Genomic DNA, 15,177 nt, shown 5'->3' with positions numbered 1-15,177 from the left:
ATAGAAACAGGCTCATGGAGAACAAACTGACATCTCTTGCGGAAGAGTGGGCTTGAGGGGCTGGGTGAAAATCCCTCATAGACACAGACAGCAGTCCAGAGACTACCAGAGGGAAAGGGCGGGGAGCAGGTAGAGGAGGGTGAAGGGCGTCAAGGGTGACGGAGGAGCTTTGACTTGGGGTCGTGCAACACACAATGCAATAAACAGATCATGTATTATATTGTTGTACAATTGGAACCTATAATTTATTAACCAATGTCACCCCCCAAAATTCAATAAAAATTAAAAAAAGTTAACAAGTAAACAATTTAAAAAATAAGGATAAACAAAATCTGAGATCAAAAACATTATTTGTAAAGATCTAAGTGATAAACTTCTCATCAGACTAATTAGTAAAAATAATGAGAAGACAGAATTTACCAATATCAGAAATGAGATAAACCAGACCAGTGTGGATTCTACAAATATTGAAAGGATATTATGACCTATTTATTCCACTAATTTCAGTGAACTAGACTGATAAAAAAGTTTCTTTAAAATAGAAAGTATTGCCCTGGCCAGTTGGCTCAGTGGTAGAGCGTCGGCCCAGTGTGCAGGAGTCTCGGGTTCGATTCCCAACCAGGGCACACAGGAGAAGCACCCATCTGCTTCTCCACCCCTCCCCCTCTCCTTCCTCTCTGTCTCTCTCTTCCCCTCCTGCAGCCAGGGCTCCACTGGAGCAAAGATGGCCCGGGTTCTGAGGATGACTCTGTGGCCTCTGCCTCAGGCGCTAGGATGGCTCTGGATGCAACAGAGCGACGCCCCAGAGAGGCAGATCATCGCCCCCTGGTGGACATGCCGGGTGGATCCCGGTCGGGCGCATGCGGAGTCTGTCTGATTGCCTCCGTTTCCAGCTTCGGAAAAATGCAAAAATAAATAAATAAATAAAATATAAAGTACTAAAGCTCACCTAAGGATGGATAACCTCAATAGCTCTCTAGCTGTTGAATAATTTGTAGTTTAACAACGCCACCTCTTTGCCCCCACCCCAAAAGAAAAAACAAAAACACAGCCTCATCTTCAGATGCTTTCTTGGAGAAATGTAGCAAACACTAAAGGAGGAATATCAATTCTACACACAAATCCAGAAAATTGAAAATGGGAGAATATATTCCAAAGACATTGTAGAAAAACTAGATTCATCCCTCATGAATATAAATGCAAAAATTCTTAATATGTAGACAGTTCAACAATACATAAAAAGGATAAGACATCATGACCAACTGGAATTACTCAAAAGAATGAAGTTCCTTTAACATTTGAAACACAATGAAATTCATCATATTTAAAAATAACTCGGCCTCAGCTGGTTAGCTCAGCGGTAGGGCGCCAGCCAGGCATGTAGAGGTCCAGGGTTCAATTCCCTGCCAAGGCACACAGGAGAAGCGCCCATCTGCGTCTCCATCCCTCCCCCTCTCCTTCCTCTCTCTCTTCCCCTCCAGCAGCCAAGGCCCCATTGGAGCAGGGTTGGCTCAGGTGTTGAGGATGGTTCCATGGCCTCTGCCTCAGGCGTTAGAATGGCTCCAGCCACAACCGAGCATCGCCCCCTGATGGGCATACCGGGTGCATCCTGGTCAGGCTCATGCAGAAGTCTGTCTGACTGCCTCCCCACTTCTAACTTCAAAAAAATACAAAAAAAACCCAAACAAAAAAAACCTAAGAAAAAACCCAAACAAAAGAAAACTCAGCCCTGGCTGGTTGGCTCAGTGGCAGAGCATCAGCCCTACCTGTGGATGCTCTGGGTTCGATTCCCAGTCGGGGCACACAGAGGCGCCCATCTGCTTCTCCCCCCCCCCCCCCCGCCCCCGCCCCCGCCCCCGCCCCCCCCCCCCCCCCCCCCCCCCCAGCCACAGCCACAGCCCTGGCTTAGAGCGCAAAGGTCCAGGTTGTTGAGGGAGGGTGGCTCCCTGGAGCCTCCTCTAAGGGGCTAAAAATAGCTTGGCTTCAGGCTTGGGCCCACATGGGCAGATCATCCACCCGACAGGGGTTGCCTGGATAATCCTCCTGCTCCAGGCATATGCTGGAGTCTATCTGTCCTCCTCACTCAAAAAGAAAAAAAAAAATTAAGTCAGTTAATTTTATTATAAGTTTTATTCCACTCAAGACACAAATCCACGAGATAAATCCTCTTCCTTAGGCTTCTCCTGGGATGAAGGTGTAAAGTCTTAAGTTTTAGGTCCTACTGAGGATTTGAGATGCACATCTTAAATCTTTGGCCTTTTTTTTGTATTCAAACTCTTATTGTTCCATATTTATAATTGAAACAAGAACACACTCAACTTTAAGTAATTTTGTAAATGATCAAGCTCTTGCTATTACCCCAAATGCTCAAATTCAAAGATCTTATAATCTACAAATATAATTTTCATATATTCTATGGCTATTTAACCCATACAATCTAACAGGTGTAGCGATAAATAATATTAAATACTTCTCAAAGTGTGTTTTATAAACTTCTTGTACGGAATCATCTTGAGATGCATGTTAAGACCACACCCTACAACTACTAAGATACTTTGACTGAGAAAAAAACTGGGATCTGAGTCGAGTCTGGGAATCCAAGAAGCTGCCCAGATGAGTAGACATACACAAATGTAGTCTCCTACAGCTTCCTAATTCAGCTATTTCAAGATGTTTATCAAAATAAAAGTTCACATTTATTAAGAGTTGTGATTTTATTCATAACAAAAACAATTATTTCTACATGTATGTATATACAAGTTATATTCATCTTTGCATAAAAATACAAAAATATTTATGTACAAAAATATTAAAACACAGACAGATATTACAAATAAAAAAACAAACAGGATTTCAGAAAGGACACCTAGAAATACACACACTGAAAGGTTAAAAAAGGTGACAAAACATTTAAATTAAGAATCCTGAAGTTGATATTTCAATAGGTAGTACTTTGGTAAGGCAAATAAATGTCTCAAATGTTAACAGATGGTATCAGGCGTCCCCAAACTGCGGCCCCCTGAGGCCATTTATCCAGCCCCTACTGCACTTCTGGAAGGGGCACCTCTTTCATTGGTGGTCAGTGAGAGGACCACTGTATTTGGCAGCCCTCCAATGGTCTGAGGGACAGTGAACTGGCCCCCTGTGTAAAAAGTTTGGAGACCCCTGAAAGACAGTCTAGGTAAAATCGCATGGCCCTTCATGTACCTCTGAAGCAAATAACTGGTTTTCTTCTTAAAATATTTAAATTCTGATTTATACCAAGACCTTTAAACTTTTTCACATTATAAAATATTTTAAGAGGTTGTGCATCCACTTAGCAGGTGAAAAAAATTTTTTATGTACTAACTGATTTCAACATAAGATTGAAAATCACAATACATTTATTCTTTCTTTTTTTTTTTTTTTTTAATTAAAATCTAACATTTTCTAACTAAACTTCATGGATCATAACAGATTTAATGAGATCACAATCGTCGTAAATTCTTCTTGCTTTTCTTAGTACCAGGCAGAGGACCCATTTTATAACTGGCTTTCAGAGGTTTGCCATTCAAACAGTCTTTGGTGGTGTGATAATTACACAGACACCTTGTACAATAATCAAACCCACAGCCTTCTCGTTTGCAGACTGCTCGCTGTAAATAGCAATCATATTTTGCAGGTGAATTACAGCGAACACAGGCTTTGAGGCTTTCATTCTTTTTCAAAGTCTTGACAACCTAGTAAGAAAATCCATAAGCAAATTTTAGTACAGACCAAACAATAACTTAGGAAAAACAAGTGGTACCTCTATGCCCTCCCCATATACATAGAAAGCACCATGTCGCACATGAGGGAACTGCCCTCAGGGAGCTTACTGTGCAAGGGCGAGGACAGTACACGCATTAGCTGGTCCAGCAGCCCTTTTCCGGGGCTACTTTCCACGTTCTTTTACTTCCGGAATGCCACACATCAGTGCCTAACTTACATGGTCACCTGTTCTCTGAAGCCTTCCCAGTGTCACTCAGGAGGTGGCTCTTTTACCTCTAGTTTTATCTTTTCTTAAAGTACCTACCATATTATATATTTTTTTCTTTCCTTTTTGACAGAAACAGAGTCAAGAGAGAGGGACAGGCAGGCAGGGAGAAAGAGGAGAAGAATCAATTCTTCATTGTGGCACCTTAGTTGTTCATTGATTGCTTTCTCATATGTGCCTTGACTGGGGGGCTACAGCAGACCCAGTGACCCCTTGCTCAAGTCAGCAACCTTGGGCTGTCTAACCTGGGTCTTCTGCATCCCAGTCCAATGCTCTATGCACTGCGCCACCACCTGGTCAGGCTCTATGGTGTTTTTTTAAATGTAGCCCTCTTCCATTCTAGATTGTAAGGCTAGGAAGGTTACCAGGTTTTCTTACCTATGCACTGCCGGTAAGATAGCAGATGCTCAGTAAGTGCTCTTTGAATAAACTTACATGTTATATTAGTCATTAAATCATAACAAAGAAAACTGAATTTAATTATATAACATTTATACTTATTGACTACCATCTGAGGCAGTTAACATATTATTTCAAAACATGAACTACTGTTTTAATTTTTTTTTTTAAGAGAGTCAGAGAGAGGGATAGATAGGGACAGTCAGACAGGAACAGAGAGAAATGAGAAGTATCAATCATCAGTTTTTCGTTGTTCATTGATTGCTCTCTCATATGTGCCTGGACCACGGGCCTTTAGCAGACCAAGTAACCCCTTGCTCGAGCCAGTGGCCTTGGGTCCAAGCTGGTGAGCTTTGCTCAAACCAGATGAGCCCACGCTAAGGCTGGCAACCTCAGGGTCTTGAACCTGGGTCCTCCGCTCCATCCACTGTGCCACCGCCTAGTCAGGCCTGTTTTAAAAATTAAGCTTGCAAAATTGTCCACATGTGAGTAGAACTTCAGTAATACACATTGCCCACGATTCGAAGGGCTACCAGGATGCCTTAAATTTCTGGCAGCTGACCTCACCTTTGTCTGCTAGCTCTCTTCCTCAGATAGGAAAGGCAACTGCAGAATGTAGCATTAAACAGTCTTAGAAGATTTTTTTAAATCAAAGTTTTTTTATTATTTTCTTAGTATTTACAAATTAGATCTCAACCTCACTAAACTGTCTTAAACAGGGCCAAATGGTATCTACTATTTTCAGCACACAAAGCTATCTCTGGTCTTTCCCAGTTTATTAGTTGAGCTACAGTTTCTGGATTTCCACATTTCTAAAAGTAGAATGAAGGAGAAAGCAGATAAGGTCTCTATTAATAGTTCTAATTATGCTATGATTAAATTTAAAGTTCCCCCAGGAATCCTTTAAACACGACAAGCAAAATATTACCTCAGAGAATTCACTGTGGCGACTGTAAGAACTTTTCTCATCAGCTTGATTAGATAACTTGCCTTGATCATCGTTTCTGGAGGGAGTCCGGGCTGCTGATTCTTGAATAGAAGCCAATGCGGTTCTGAATGTGACATATTCTCTGGTTGAAGCATGCGATGAAAATGTAACGTTCTTTTCCTAATTAAAAAAAAAAAATTTAATATGACGAAAATATTCTCCTTTATTCTCAACAATCAGGCATTTTCATTATGTTTGCATACATAGAAAAGAGCAAATAAGAATGTAAAGGGTTTATCTGTACATTTACTATACCTACATATGCTTAAACACAGCCACACAAAACTGTGCACATAAGACATTCAAAGTCTAATAACTAAGTTACTGACACAAATTACAAGCCAGAAGATGTGAGCACTTGACACGCTTAATCTACATAGCATTTGATATGATTTACAATATACTGCCAGAGCTTATTCTTCCCACCGCCAGTAGATGGCAATAGTCACATTAAATGGCATCCAGTGTCATGAAGATTCAAAACTACCTTTTAGATTAGAAAAATTACCATTAAACCCAGCTTACTGATAAAGGAATTAAACTTTGAGAATTAAAGCAATAAAAATCTAGAACAGATAGTTAGCACCAAAATTTGGACCTATGCCTGTCAACTCTCAGATCTGAAATTAATTATATATAGAGCTTGATGTGTTTTTTTTTTTTTAACAGAGATAGTGTCAGAGAGAGGGATAGACAGGGACAGACAGAGGAACGGAGAGATGAGAAGCATCAATCATTAGTTTTTTGTTGTGCATTGAGACACCCTAGTTGTTCATTGATTGCTTTCTCATATGTGCCTTGACCGCGGGCCTTCAGCAGACCGAGCAACCCCTTGCTCGAGCCAGTGACCTTGGGTCCAAGCTGGCGAGCTTTTGCTCAAACCAGATGAGCCCATGCTCAAGCTGGTGACCTCGGGGTCTTACACCTGGGTCACTGGCATCCCAGTCTGACGCTTTATCCACTGTGCCACTGCCTGGTCAGGCTACAGCTTGAAGTATTTTTAAAGTAAATGATTCCCTTCTATATTAATCTTCAGTATGTACATAATTTACTGATAATCTAGTAACTGAACACACACACAATGGCAACCTAGATTAGCTGTATGATTAAGTCACACTATCTGAGAACTAATTAATTCTCCCTTTTATCCCTTTGGATATTCCATTTCTAGGAATAAATTGGGATGGAGTTCCTTCCTCTTTACCTTGAATTTTAGAATGAGTGCTAATAAAAGTAAAAGTTTTTGAATTTGAAGAACTTCCAATTACCTATTATCTTTCCTATTTCACCTCCTATTTCTAATGGTAAAGAGCATTAGCTTTTATATTTTAAAATGAAAACATTAACTGCAAAGACTTACAGTAACTCTTTGTATTGCTTTATTGTACGACTGCAGTGTCCCCTTATCATCTTCTAGAATCTTCTTCCAAGTTGTGCTCACTTTAGACACACTGGAAAAGTAATGATTATGAAGGACACAATTAAAGCATCATAAAGAGCTAAGATGAATGCATTACCAGAACATTAACACTGCAAAAAAGGAAGTTCCTATTAGAGGTGCTAATTAAACCTGACTTTACATTAGAATTGCCCAGGGCACTTAAGATCTAAGAATGCTTCACACATAGTCATTTCAGTTTGTTTAATTGATGTAACATGGGAGCTAGAGTTCCGTATTTTATTTTAAAGCTCCCCATTGAGTAATTCTGAGCACATCCGGGCTTAAGAACCACTGACTTGTGCTTCATTTTTTTCACAATATCTGCAAACATCAGGTGGCCACTGGTATACCTCTGCCACCATGTTAGCTACTTGGGAAAATCTGTAGACAAATTTCAGAGTACTTGAGGACACACTGCTATTAGTAAAAATCAACTTGTGATATTGATTATCCCTCAAGAGGCTAGCTAACAATAACAATACTTAACTGTTTCACTTTATATATTTTTATCAAGACCAGTATAAAGTAACACTTGGAAAGAGTACTTGTAAAATTTTTTTCAAAAATAATGACCCCAGTTGAGCTGAATACAATCTAATCCAATAGTTTATATAGTCATCATAATTCTCATAGTAACCTCATCCTGATTTTCTCTGGTGGAATAAGGAAAAAGGGTAGTTACTTTCTAAGTAATAATCATAATCAGACCCATTTGTGAGTTGCTGTAGTTTCATCCAAATCTAACATAAGTTTCCTATTAGCATAAATATGAAATTTGAAATAACTGAACTAGATGCATACTTTAAAAATGATCTTTCTTTCATCTTAGTGTCACATAGGTAGCAATCGGGTAAATCACTGTCAGTGAAACAACAATGCAAAAGACTCCCAATGTTTTTGCAGGAACTAGTGGTGCTGAACCATCTAATGAACATGCTCATCACCACTAATACTAATAGAATATGCTCAGAACACCAACACTTACTTGATTAAGTCCATATCGCTGAGCTGTGTTAAAACATTTGCTAAGAGATGTCTGAGTCCCCTTCGAAACAGTTCACTAAGAATATCTACGTATTCTAGGCCCATTTTTCTGCCAATTATATTCTGTAGTCTAAAATCTGTAGCATACTCCAGCTTCTCCCAGTCTATTTTAGGATTTCGTTTGGCATTCTTTTTTAATGTTGAACAAAGCACTTTTGCAAAATGAAGAGCTGGAAGCAAGTTTTTGTTGGGACACTGGTCTGGGCTTTGAATCCGTAGCAGGCAAGATTGTGGACTGTCACTGAAATTTTCTTCGAGGGGAAGGCTAAGCTCTTCATGTTCATCTAGGCCACTTTTTTGGGAGAATGAAGAATAGCCACTGTCTTCATAAGGTCCATTGGTTTCTAGTTCTTCTATTTCATTTGAACTATTACGTACAGGTTGCACATGTTGATTCTCCTTATTATGCAAGGGCTTGCTCTCAGTTTCAAGTTCTACAGTCCTGGGGCTCACAATGGGTGACCCAAGATCTGGTAATGTTTCATAGTCTTTAATGCAGTCTTTATACGAACCTTCCAAACATGCAGAAGTGCAGGAACCTAGTCTTCCACTATCGTCAGGTTTGCCCAGTTTAAGTCCAGAATGAGTATCATCGTAGTTAAAATCACATTTCATTTTGACAGAAAAAGTGAAACTTTCTTCTTTGCAACCTATAAAAAGAGCATCACATATTTACTTAATAGCAGAATTTCAACATAGCCTCAATTCTTAAATAGGGATGTAAGATTTAATTACTTTGCACCTCTCAGCACTGTGTATTGCCTAAGGAGCTAGGAAATTATACAAGTTTAATTAGAGATGTGACAATATTAAGAAATATTACTTTATATGTATCCCTTATTCTTTTTTTTTAATCAGTAAACATTTTTTAAAATTTATTCATTTTAGAGAGGAGAGTAAGAGAGAGAGAGAAAGGGAGGAGGAGCAGGAAGCATCAACTCCCATATGTGCCTTGACCAGACAAGTGCAGGGTTTCAAACCGGCGACCTGTGTTCCAGGTTGACGCTTTATCCACTGCACCACCACAGGTCAGGCTGTATCCCTTATTCTTAAAGGAGTACTTCAAAAATAGTTTGCCACTCTATCTGTATAACTACATTTGACTCCTAGTCTATATTCAGTAAAAATATAGTGAAAAAGGGATATTTTTATAAATATCTGCAGACAATTCATTGTTGTTGGGGGCTGTCTTGTGCATTATTGTATATTTAGCAGCCTTTTCCCATCTGATGCCATTAGAAGCCCCTACCTCTAGGCAGGACAATATAAAATTGTCTCCAGTTACCAGTTACTGCCAAGTGTTGAGAGTGGGAAGGTGATGGCAGCAAAATCTGTACTACTCAGTTGAGAACCACTGCTTGAAAGGCGTAGGATTTTGTCAGGCAGTACAGGCTGGGAAAGGCTTTCACAGGATAGTGTGAGCAAGGGCACTCACTATACTGGGAAGGAATATAATAACAGGTCCAGAAAACTAATTAGCATTACTGAAGGCAGAGTGCATGAATAATTTATTCTTCAAGTGTACTCCCCATCTATTATCCCCCCGCCAGCCAACCATAAGTAACTAACAATTTATCCTGACCTATAATGTATATACCAGTCAGTATGTTTAGCCTACACTGAATATCGGTAATCTTTCCACAATAATTCTACCATTTTTATTTAGAGCAAAACCTCTATGCCAAAGTACCAAAGGATATAGTGATAGAGTAACCTTGTAGGTAGAGACCCTCTTCAAAGTGCCAAATGACCAACACAGTGGAAGACTTAGTATGTGCTCTAGGACCCCAATAAACCTTGTACTAAACCCTAAAATTTATGTTTAAGCTAACCTCCAAACTGAGTGATTTTCTTTCACTTAGAAAAAGTAAACTACTCCAAGGGATAGTTTTGTATCAAGTAAAGATTAAGAATGATTCATATATGACCACATTTCATCTAGTGAAGTCACCTACAAAGACATACGTTTTACTTTGTTTAGGGCTTAACACTGTACTTCAGAAGCTCTTAAGGCATTCTTTTCCTGCTTTTCTTTACAACCCAGTAACTGAGAGCCTATCTTATAGAATCCCTTTCATTTGAATATGAACGGTTCTTTAAATGTACAACTAATTATTCAAACATCTTATTATTGTTTACAAGTTTAAAACTTCCAAATTGTTTCCAAACACTTGGTTCTCACCTTTTGAGGTAGAATGGAGAAGTATTACCTTATTTTTATAAATGAAGACACCTGAAGCTCAGCTAAGTAACTTGTCCAAGATTTTACAGTAGTTAAGATGGACAGAGTACTGTTCTCCAATGTAAATCCAGTCTTTCCACTATCTTGTCTGGAAAGTGAGATGAAAGTATGTATGTGTGCATATACGTGTAAATATATACACATGTTCAGACTCGTGGGCTTTGGGTTATAATCCAATGCTATGTTATTTATATCGTTGCTCCATTGTTCCTGCTTTGACCTCTGTAAGTTCATGTCCATTTGACATACTTCCATTATTTTCTCTTTTTTTGCAGTATCCCTTACTTTCTGGCACAAGATACTGCAGGCTCATTTTGTACTTTCCCTGTTCCAGAAATAACCCTGAAAGTGGTTATTTCTCCACAAAATTTCAGTTCATTTTATCGGTTCCAAAATCTGAATGCTAGTTGTAAATTTAGTTTTAAAATGTCAAATTATGTCGTGTATTTTAACAATACTGCTAAATAAAGATTAAGAACTACTTTTATGTGAAAAAAAGGCTATTTCCTGATCTTTCAACTAGTTCAGTGCTTTCCAATGACAAAGCCAAATATCCCCAGACAATATGGGAAAACATATATGTATTTAGGTAATTGATCTGAATATTCAGAAAGAGGAAAAATATTATATGGTTTCATGACCTTTAAATGAGACCTATGACAGTTCAGAGGCTAGTTCTGCAGATTTGTTCATTCATTCAATGCCCACTTAGTGACATGGTGTAGAGTGGGAGAAATTAATCCATAATCTTTTGGAAGTGACATTAGGAGATCTGAAGCCTTGTGAAAATCTGGGAGCACTCCACACAGAGGTGAATATTGGAAGCAGGGACAAGTGTTGAGTAGTCAAAGAAGAGAAAGTTCTGTAGGTGTGTAACTTAGTGAGCTAGGTGATTGAAAAGTAAAGTTGGAGGCCCTAGTTGGTTGGCTCAGTGGTAGAGCATCAGCCCAACGTGTGGAAGTCCTGGGTTCGATTCCCAGCCAGGGCACAAAGGAGAGGCGGCCATCTGCTTCTCCAAACTTCCCCCCTCTCTTTTATCTCTCTCTCTCTTCTCCTCCAGCAGACAAGGCTCCATTGGAGCAAAGTTGGCCCAGGCACTGAGGAAGACTCCATGGCCTCAGCCTCAGGCGCTGAGGATGGCTCCAGCCACAACGGAGCAATGCCCCAGATGGGCAGAGCATCGCCTCCTGGTGGGCATGCCAGATGGATCCCAGTCGGGTGCATGTGGGAGTCTGTTTCTCTGTCTCCCCTCTTCTAACTATGGAAAAATACAAAAAAGAAAGGTAAAGCTGGAAAAGCACAATAGTCTATAGGATTTTTAGGTTACAATGGACTTTTATTTATTGTGTAATAAAAGCTTTGAAGGGTTCTAAATAGAGATATTTGGCTTACATTTTTAAAAATTCATGGCAGCTGTGGAGAACGGATTGTAGGAAAGAAAGTACAAGTGGAAACAGGGCGACTAGTTAGAAATGTGTATCACAGAATTGAAGAGTTGGGTACTTAAGACTTGATGACTACAGTGGAAATAAAGATGATTGAACAGATATGAGATCTATTTAGGAGGGTAAATAGTCAAAAGTCAATAGAGCTTGCTGAGGTATTGGATGCGGATGATGAAAGTGGAGTAAGAAATACCCTTGGGTTTAAGTTTTGAATGTATAAGGTATAAAATGTCATTTGCAAATTTGGGGAAAACGGGAAACTAACTCTCTCCTCATCTATAAAATGGGTATGAGAAAATAAAACTGGCCTAAACTCATGACAGAATCCCTGTTACATATGGTCTAATTAACAGAATCTATAGCATATTTATCACATTTGTAAGCCAAATCACTTTATATTTCTTGTCCTGTGTATCATGAACATTTTAAAAGTAGCAAAATACACTCCAAATGGATGTATGTATTTTAGAACATTAAGTACTTTTCCTAGGAATAAGATTCAATTTCAAATGAAAATCTTTGCTCAGCCTTTTGGCTACCATTTGTGGCTAGAACATTCAATTAGTCTAATATGGCTATATTAATATCTACCTCATGGAGTAGATAGATATCAACATACTGCATTTTTTAAACCTCTCATTTACAGCCCAATCATGAAAAAGGCATTATTACTAGTTAACTGTAAAGGATAGCCTATTTAACTTTTCAATGTAGATCTGACACTTTAGTTAAAATGGACTCCAGTATTTAAAAACCTTTACAACTATTCATAATTAAGTTCTATAATCTCCAATACTTTTAAGATAACCATGTGCCCAACATTAGGTGTGGCTGTTTCTTTAAAAATGTAAGAGCCCCAGGCTTGCCGCCATAAACTATTTATCAGCCATAATCCCTAAGAGAAATTTCAAAAATATTGAAATGCAATCAATTTTAAATTTCATTTTCTCAAATTTATAAACAGAAAAAAAATTAAGAGGATTGGAAGAGGATTTTCTTTAAGAGCATGGTGGTAAAGAGACAACTAAAATTGATTTTAAAAAACCTTCTTAAAGCCATCAAGCTTCAGAATTTCTTACAGAAATAGATGTTACCTGTAAAAACTAAGTGTTTCTTCCCCTCAAGTCATCCAGATTCCTTTTCTAAAGAAATGGGTAACTTCCAGAAATTACCAAATATTACAATATCAAATTGCTAATTTTAAATTTTTTTGCTAATTTCTGAATTTAAATAAATGCATTTACATGTCTTTTATAGACAGCAACAAAGAAGACAAAAATAAGCGTTTATCTGAATGCCTTTCATTCTATCCAATTTTGGAATAAAACTCGAGTGCTTCAGGGGCACAGGTTTAAAAAAACCCAATCCTTCAGTTCTCACAAAATCAGCTAAATGTGGGTAAATTCACGGTTGGGGCAAACACTTTTTCCTCCCCTCTCCCCTGACTACAGGCCTTGGGACTGAGGCACTGGGTAAAAGGGAAAAAAAGGAAAACTAAACGTTTTTGTTTGGTTCGGTGGTCCCAGCAGTGTTGGCTCGATGCAGGGGGTCCTCGCATTTGGCGGGAGCGAGGGGGACCCTGGAACTGCTGGGGGTCAGCCGGCGGCCCCGAGGGCGCGGGCCCCACGAGGAGGCGGGAGGGAACCGCGGGCGAGATCTCCCGCGCCCGCCAGCAGGGCCGAGCTGGCGGAAACCCCGGGCCCCGCGCGCGATCCGGGGCTGCGGGCTCGACAGGGAAGGGGCGCAGGGAGCGGGGCTCGGGCTCCCGGCCGTGGCCCGGGGGCCGCCCGCCGCGCCGGGCCCAGGTGCGCTGGGGACGGGGGAGGGGGCCTGTGGCGCCCGTTCCAGCCCGGCGGGAGGGCGACGCAGCGCCCAGGGGCAGAAGGGCGCCCTAGGGGCCTCCGCCCGCCCCGCCTGCCCCGGGGTCGGCTCCGGTCCCGGTCCCGGTCCGGCAGGGCAGAGCAGGCAGGGCCCGGCCGCCCTCCCCGGGGCCGCAGCCTCCTCCCTCCCGGCCCCAGCGTGCTCGCAGGTACCCGCTCCCCCACCCCGCATGCACCGTCCCTGGAACCCGCACCCCTGGAGCCCTCTCCTCTCACTCACTGTCCGAGGGACGAGGCTGCCTCGGAGCTGTCACGGCGCTGCAGCGGCAGCGGCTGGGCAGGGGACGCGGGGAGCAGCTGCGGGCGCGCCGGCTCATGCCAGGGGGTGCTCCTCAGGTGAGTGGCCAGATGCTGCCGGAGAGGAGCCGACCGCCAGCCTCACAGAACGCTATCTTCTAAAAGGCGCCAGCTGGTACTTTTAAAATCTTTGAATTTGGTGCCCAAATCCGCACGGCCCAATAGGGGCGCATTGCCCGCACGCGCGCCCCAATGGGAAGGCGGTGGGAGGGAACGCTCTCACCCATGCCCAATGGGAGGATGCCGAGGCGGGGCCGGCAGCGAGGCCTATCCTCGCTCCTCCTGGCTGGCTCCAGCGTCCGGAAGGATGCTAAGGCGGGGGGCGGAGCCGGAGGCGGGGCCTCGGAGCGCGGGGAGGCCGTGGCTCAGCCACACGTGGAGGGAGCCTACCACGCATGCGCCCACTCGCCCAGCTTCCATCGGCTGCGGGTACCGGCCTCCCGGTTTCATCTTGAAGACAGCTCCGGCTTCTCTCTGAAGATCCCCGATGGGTACAAAGGGTAGCCGACTTTCTCGGATCATCTCATAGGCCGGAGATTGGTGAGCAGCGACCCTCCCCCCTCCACCCGACTCAGCCCGCCTCTCTAGGGTTTAGGCGCGCTCCTCTCTGCCTCCTAGTTTCGCCCCTCCTCCGGCCCAATGCATTTGCGCAGGCGCTTTTGGCGGGCGGTAGCTGCAGAGTTGGCGGGTTGGCGCTTGCGCGCTGAGGACCCCCGCGATTCTCCGAGAGGGATGGGAGGAACCAGCGGCGGTGGGTGGGTCCGCCTTCCTCCTGGCGCGCACACCTGGTCCCGCTGACGTGGTGGCGGGAGCACGGGAGCCCGGACCGCCTGGGTCCTTCCGGTGGGTACGAGGGTGTCACCGAGCATAGTTAGTACTTTTAACCCAAGTTCGCCTGCCATCATTATTTTGTACGGGCCTTAGAATTCATTAAATCTGAATCTACTCTCCTGGGTTTATTTCGCTTCTTTCTTCAAGGGCCAAGCACAACAGACAGTAGTCCTACTCACAAATAAATCAAATGCCCTGCCGTGGGAATTCCAGTCTCCACCCCCTGAGGCTGGGGCCCCTCGTCAAGGGAATGGATTTTTCTAGTTGGAGGAATGGATGGAATTGTTAAGGCTTCGACGACAAATTGTACTGTATTAATTATGTATTATTAATGTGCACTTGAGCAGCGACAGCGCAGCCCCTGGACTCAGCTCTAGGCCTAGTGCAGTGAAGCCACAGCATATAAACTCCCTGTAAAGCCAGTGGCCACGGCTAGGGCCACTATCACAGCAGCCCGGTTCATGCAGGTTCGCATTGGATTCGGACAGTCAGTAAAGAAACAACGGAGCCAAAAACTGGTGGGCCATAGTCTTTCATTCTAGCGTGCACCTGGCGGGCAAGTAAAAAATACACACTGGGCTCCAAAACCCACTCA

The 15,177-nt window shown here is 42.4% G+C and overlaps 1 protein-coding gene and 1 non-coding gene across 2 annotated transcripts; one reads left to right on the top strand and one right to left on the bottom strand.

Annotated features, from left to right (window-relative positions):
- Nucleotides 1-2,714: 2,714 nt before the first annotated feature.
- Nucleotides 2,715-14,663, bottom strand: FBXO5 (F-box protein 5). Its single transcript, XM_066372966.1, has 5 exons — nucleotides 13,675-14,663; nucleotides 7,829-8,537; nucleotides 6,763-6,853; nucleotides 5,343-5,522; nucleotides 2,715-3,719 (listed from the first exon to the last, which is right to left on the bottom strand). The coding sequence occupies exons 1-5, from the start codon at nucleotides 13,769-13,771 to the stop codon at nucleotides 3,468-3,470; spliced, it is 1,329 nt and encodes a 442-aa protein (XP_066229063.1). The 5' UTR covers nucleotides 13,772-14,663; the 3' UTR covers nucleotides 2,715-3,467.
- TRNAV-AAC (transfer RNA valine (anticodon AAC)) lies at nucleotides 11,042-11,117 on the top strand. The gene has a single exon. It is a non-coding gene; the product is annotated as a tRNA-Val (tRNA).
- Nucleotides 14,664-15,177: the final 514 nt, after the last annotated feature.

The sequence above is a fragment of the Saccopteryx leptura genome, chromosome 3 (genome assembly GCF_036850995.1).
Source record: "Saccopteryx leptura isolate mSacLep1 chromosome 3, mSacLep1_pri_phased_curated, whole genome shotgun sequence".
NCBI lineage: Eukaryota > Metazoa > Chordata > Mammalia > Chiroptera > Emballonuridae > Saccopteryx > Saccopteryx leptura.
Note: the sequence above shows the minus strand (reverse complement) of the source record. Positions and strands in the feature narration are given on the sequence as shown.

Coding starts and splice junctions, on each gene's coding strand:
- FBXO5 (XM_066372966.1), bottom strand. CDS start 13,771: ATGAGCCGGCGCGCCCGCAGCTGCTCCCCGCGTCCCCTGCCCAGCCGC. Junction 6,854..7,828: donor AGCGATATGGACTTAATCAA/GTAAGTGTTGGT, acceptor TTACTTTTCCAG/TGTGTCTAAAGTGAGCACAA. Junction 5,523..6,762: donor AAGCAATACAAAGAGTTACT/GTAAGTCTTTGC, acceptor TTTTTTAATTAG/GAAAAGAACGTTACATTTTC.